The 4,477-nt window shown below is 44.0% G+C and overlaps 1 protein-coding gene across 3 annotated transcripts in view; it reads left to right on the top strand.

Annotated features, from left to right (window-relative positions):
* The window catches only part of Ctps2 (CTP synthase 2), a 117,750-nt gene that overhangs the window by 97,361 nt on the left and 15,912 nt on the right, over nucleotides 1-4,477 (top strand). For all 3 annotated transcript variants that reach the window (XM_005358772.2, XM_005358771.2, XM_013350599.2), the window contains exon 17: nucleotides 1,095-1,239. In XM_005358772.2, coding sequence (XP_005358829.1) covers nucleotides 1,095-1,239 — 145 coding nt within the window. The remainder of the gene's footprint in view (nucleotides 1-1,094; nucleotides 1,240-4,477) is intronic.

Below are 4,477 nucleotides of genomic sequence, written 5' to 3'. Positions count from 1 at the left end.
ATATATATCCCAGACTTATTTACATGTGGATGGTGCTAATCACAGTGGGCTGGCCCTCCCTCATCAATTAAGCCAATCTCTTACAGACATGGATAGGCCAGCATGATTAATGCAGTTCTTCACTTGAGGTCCCCCTTTCCCAGGTGACTCTAAGTTCTTCACATTGACAATAAAAACTAATAAGGACACTGACTTTTGTTTTGTTTTGCTTTTCTTTGAGAGTGGGTCTCCTGTAGCCCAGGATGACTTTGAAGTGTAGCTGAAGATGACCTTGAACTCCTGATCTTCCTGCCTCCACCTCTGGGGTGCTGGGATTATACTCGCACCAACATACTCAGCTCTTTTTTTTTTTTTTCTTTTGTTGAGGGAGAAGGTATCATTCCCTGAGCCAAACTTTCATAGCTGAGAAGCCCTGCAATTCAAAGAGGCTTCTGCTTACATATTCCTCCTCTGGAACAGGTCAGACCTGTTCAGGAGAATTTGTTCCAAAGCAGAAACTAATCTGCCTGCTCAGTCTAGTGGCTACCAGCTATTGAATGTTCAATTAATTTCTGTGTATGTGTGCATGTGTGTGTGTGTGTGTGTGTGTGTGTGTGTGTCTATGCAAAGGCCAGAGGAAGACATCAGTGTCTTTTATCACTCTACCTTATTGCCATGAGATGGAGGTTTCTCAACAATCTGGAAACTCCCCATTTGCTGCTAGGCTGGCTGACCAAGAAGCTCCCCCACCCCTTCTGTCTTCACCCTCCTATGCTGGGATTCCAGGCATGGGGCAATGGCACCAAACTCTTTTACATGGATGCTGGGGATTTGAACTCAGGTTCTCATGCTTGCTTAGAAAAATGTTTTATCCACTAAGCCACTTTCCCAACCTCAGGTGGTGGTTATCTTTAAGTTTAGGGATACTATGGAAATTGAGCCAACAATGAAAGGCCTTCCAGAAGCAGGCTAGGGCTGGGGGATATAGCTAAGTTGGTAAAATGCTTGCCTAGAATGCATGAGGTGCTTAGTGTGGGTATTCAACTATATGGCAACCTTTCTAGCGGTTCTCATGCCTGTTTGATTCAAGCACATCATACTTGTTTGCATTCCAGGTCATCCGTATTTCGTTGGTGTCCAGTTCCATCCGGAGTTTACTTCTAGGCCGATGAAGCCTTCCCCTCCATACCTGGGGTTCTTACTTGCAGCAACCGGCAATCTGAATACCCACCTCCAACAGATGAGCAGACTGTCGTACAGGTAACCAGTTTAGTGCTCCTAGCGATGAGTCCAGATGCATGGTTACTAGCATTTTAGCTTTTCCACAAAATTTAGAATCATTGTGGAATTTAAGTTTTGAAGAAAAGCATGTATTTAATTTTTTTCTGCATTCTATCTTTAGTATCATGCCTAAAATCTTTCCTGAGGAAACATCTTATAAATTATAACCCCGATGTTTTCTTCTAACACTTTCATAGTCTAATATCCAACAGCGTATCTGGACTTTATTGTGAGTTAATAGTATAAGGTAAGGGATCTGATTTTCCTTGTCTTCCCTGAAAGTTGTTAAGTAAATTGGTTTTTATTTAATTTCTATTTAACTGATGATCCCTTATACCTGAACTTTTGCTATTCTTTTCATTATCAAGACTGTGTCTATTTTAGGAATATTATCATTTAAATTTCAAAGATATATTTTGCTATAGTGATATATACCTGAATTCCCAGTATTTGAGAGGCTGAAGCAAGAGGATCATGGATTCCAGGAAAACCTGGTATGCATAGTGAGACAACATATCTTTAGTATTTGTTTTTGGAGACAGGGTCTATCATATCCCAGGCTGTTCTTGAAATTGCTGCGTAGCCAAGGATGACCTTGAACTCTGGATCCTCCTGCCTCTAACTTCTAAATACTGAGATTACAAATATCTGTCACCACATTTAGCTGTCCTGAGGATGGAACCCAGGGATTCATGCATGCTAGGCAAGTACTCTTACCTACTGAACAAAACCCAGATAACCAACCAAAAAAGCAAAAAACAGGAGCGGAGAGAAGGTAGTGCTCTGTTCTAATTTCCCAGATGAACAGCACAGTAATTGTTAAGATCAAGGTAGTGACCGAGATTTCATTACATTTAAATAATAGTTTGGATAGAATTTATATCTGTACCTATTCTCCTTCGAGAATGTTGTATGCATTATATGGAGAAAGTTTAGATGTGGAAGGAACTACCTAGAATATTCCAGCCTTAGGAAGGGTGATTGACTATCACAGTAATACTGTGTTGCATAGACTCTTACCCTTGTAAACAACCATTGCAGGCTGCACTTGAGATCATGGAGCATCGGTACCAGGGATGTTTGTGAGCTTGTGTTACACAAGCCTTCTTATAATGGCATTATTATTCAGAGACGCTCACGGCTCTAGTGCTTTCCATTTCCGTGGGCTCATACGGGAACAGCCTTACATGGCTTACATGCCTGCTGCCTTATCAAATTATTAATCACTCTTTGCTGTCTTTAATCAGAGCAGTGGCCTTCCTACTGTGTCTGAGGGCTACCATAGGGAGCAGGCTAAGGGGTCTCCAGATTCTTCTCTGTTTCAGATGTGGTCCTCAGATTGCCTGCTTGTATGCTATGGTTCTACACAAGAGATTTCATGCGAGGAAAACATTCCTGGGTTCTCAGGCGGCATAGTTTATGTTACAGATTGAAAATTCCAATGTGGAATTCCAAATCACATGTGTGCCGTGACATGTCATGGCTGCCTTACGTTCTCTATTATTAAAGATTCTCATGTAGAAAAGGGGGTGACAATGAAGCAAGTTAGTTGGCTGAGAGAAATTATCCACTGTTAAGTATCTGGCTGTTTGCAAGCACCAGTTAACAAGTGAATGTGTGTGGTTCGTGTAGTCTGGCTGTCCTTGTACCCGCCTGCTGAGTGCGACCTTTTGATTCCTGCGTGGAGGCTGGCACTACTGAGTGAAGCTCCTCCGTAGTTGAGCACTGGCCTGAAACAGATACAGCCGTAGAAGAAAAGCCCCTTTAATGGAGCTCATCCCAATTTCAGCCGACCTGTAGGCCTCCATGGTTGTGCACCAATCACAAGTTGGCACCTTCCCTATGTCTGCCTAGCTACCTAGCATACAGGTGGCTCTCCACTAAAGTGGTAAGTGCAGGCAGCAGCAGAAGGTGGTCTAAACCTGATATACTACAGGGATCTCAATAAAGAATGGTGATTGTTGGCAGGTATGGGTGTGCATACCTGTAATCCAAGCACTCCAGAGACTAGAGGATTACTGCAAAGTCAGTGCTGGTTCGGTCTACACTGTTGGTTCCAGGCTAGCCAGGGGTTACATATCAAGACCCTGCTTCAATAAAACAAAATACCCCCCCCCCAAAAAAAAAACAGCATAGGAAATACAGCTCAGTTGTAGAATGTTTGCTTAGCATGTATGAACCCTGAGGTTTGATCCCTAGCACCACATAGCACCACATAGTACCGCATAGCACTGCACAGCACCGCACAGCACGGCATAGCACTGCATAGCACCGCATAGCACCGCATGGTGATGCAGGCCTGTAATCCAGCACTTTGGAGGTGGAACCAAGAAGATCAGAAGTTCAAGGTCATCCAAGCTAGCCTGGGCTACGTGAAACCTTGCACAAACAAACAAAAAACCAATAAACAAATCCCCCAACCCCCAAGAATGGTGACCAATAATCCAGTGACAGACACTAGGATCACTAAGGACTTCCCTCAGATTCTTTCCTCCATGGGACTGCTGAATTTTGAAAGGCAGGTGACTGCCTTGCTGGCCACACACTGCTATGAGGTGATTTATTTCGAGCTGTGTTTCTTTCAGAGAAGACTACTGCTTGTAAACAGCTCGAGCATGGGCACTGCAAGGATGTCTCCTTGCCCTGAAATTCTCTCTGATGCGTGTACGGGCAGCCTTGTCTTCACGGGGCAGAGTGTAAAGGTCGTACCTTTAGTAAGAATACCTGAGCTGTAACCTCTGCATTCTGCCCAGACGAGAATATTTATCACTGAGCACTTGGGAGATGTAAGAATATTAGTTAGGGATTTAGAGCTGGTGAACCAAATCGTCAGCCACTCTGTTATCTACAGAATGGCAGCAGTTCTAACAGCCAAATCCCCCCAGTTTTAGGCTTACAGCAGTCGGATCAAGGGCATAATCATTCTAGGGTAGTATCTTTAGTTTTTTTTATTAATTACTGAAAAGTACATGTAAAATCATTAAGGCAGTAAGATGGCTTAATGAGTAGAGGCACTTGCTGCCTAGCATGACAGTCTGCGTTTGGTCCCCAGGATCCACGTGGTGGAAGGAGAGAACTGACTCCCACGAGCTGTTCTCTGACCTCCACACATACACACCCCCCACCAACTCCACACATGCACACACCCCCCACCAACTCCACACATGCACACACCCCCCAACTCCACACATACACACACCCCCACCAACTCCACACA

Source organism: Microtus ochrogaster, chromosome X (genome assembly GCF_000317375.1).
Source record: "Microtus ochrogaster isolate Prairie Vole_2 chromosome X, MicOch1.0, whole genome shotgun sequence".
Lineage (NCBI taxonomy): Eukaryota > Metazoa > Chordata > Mammalia > Rodentia > Cricetidae > Microtus > Microtus ochrogaster.
This window is presented reverse-complemented; position numbering and strand designations above follow the sequence as displayed.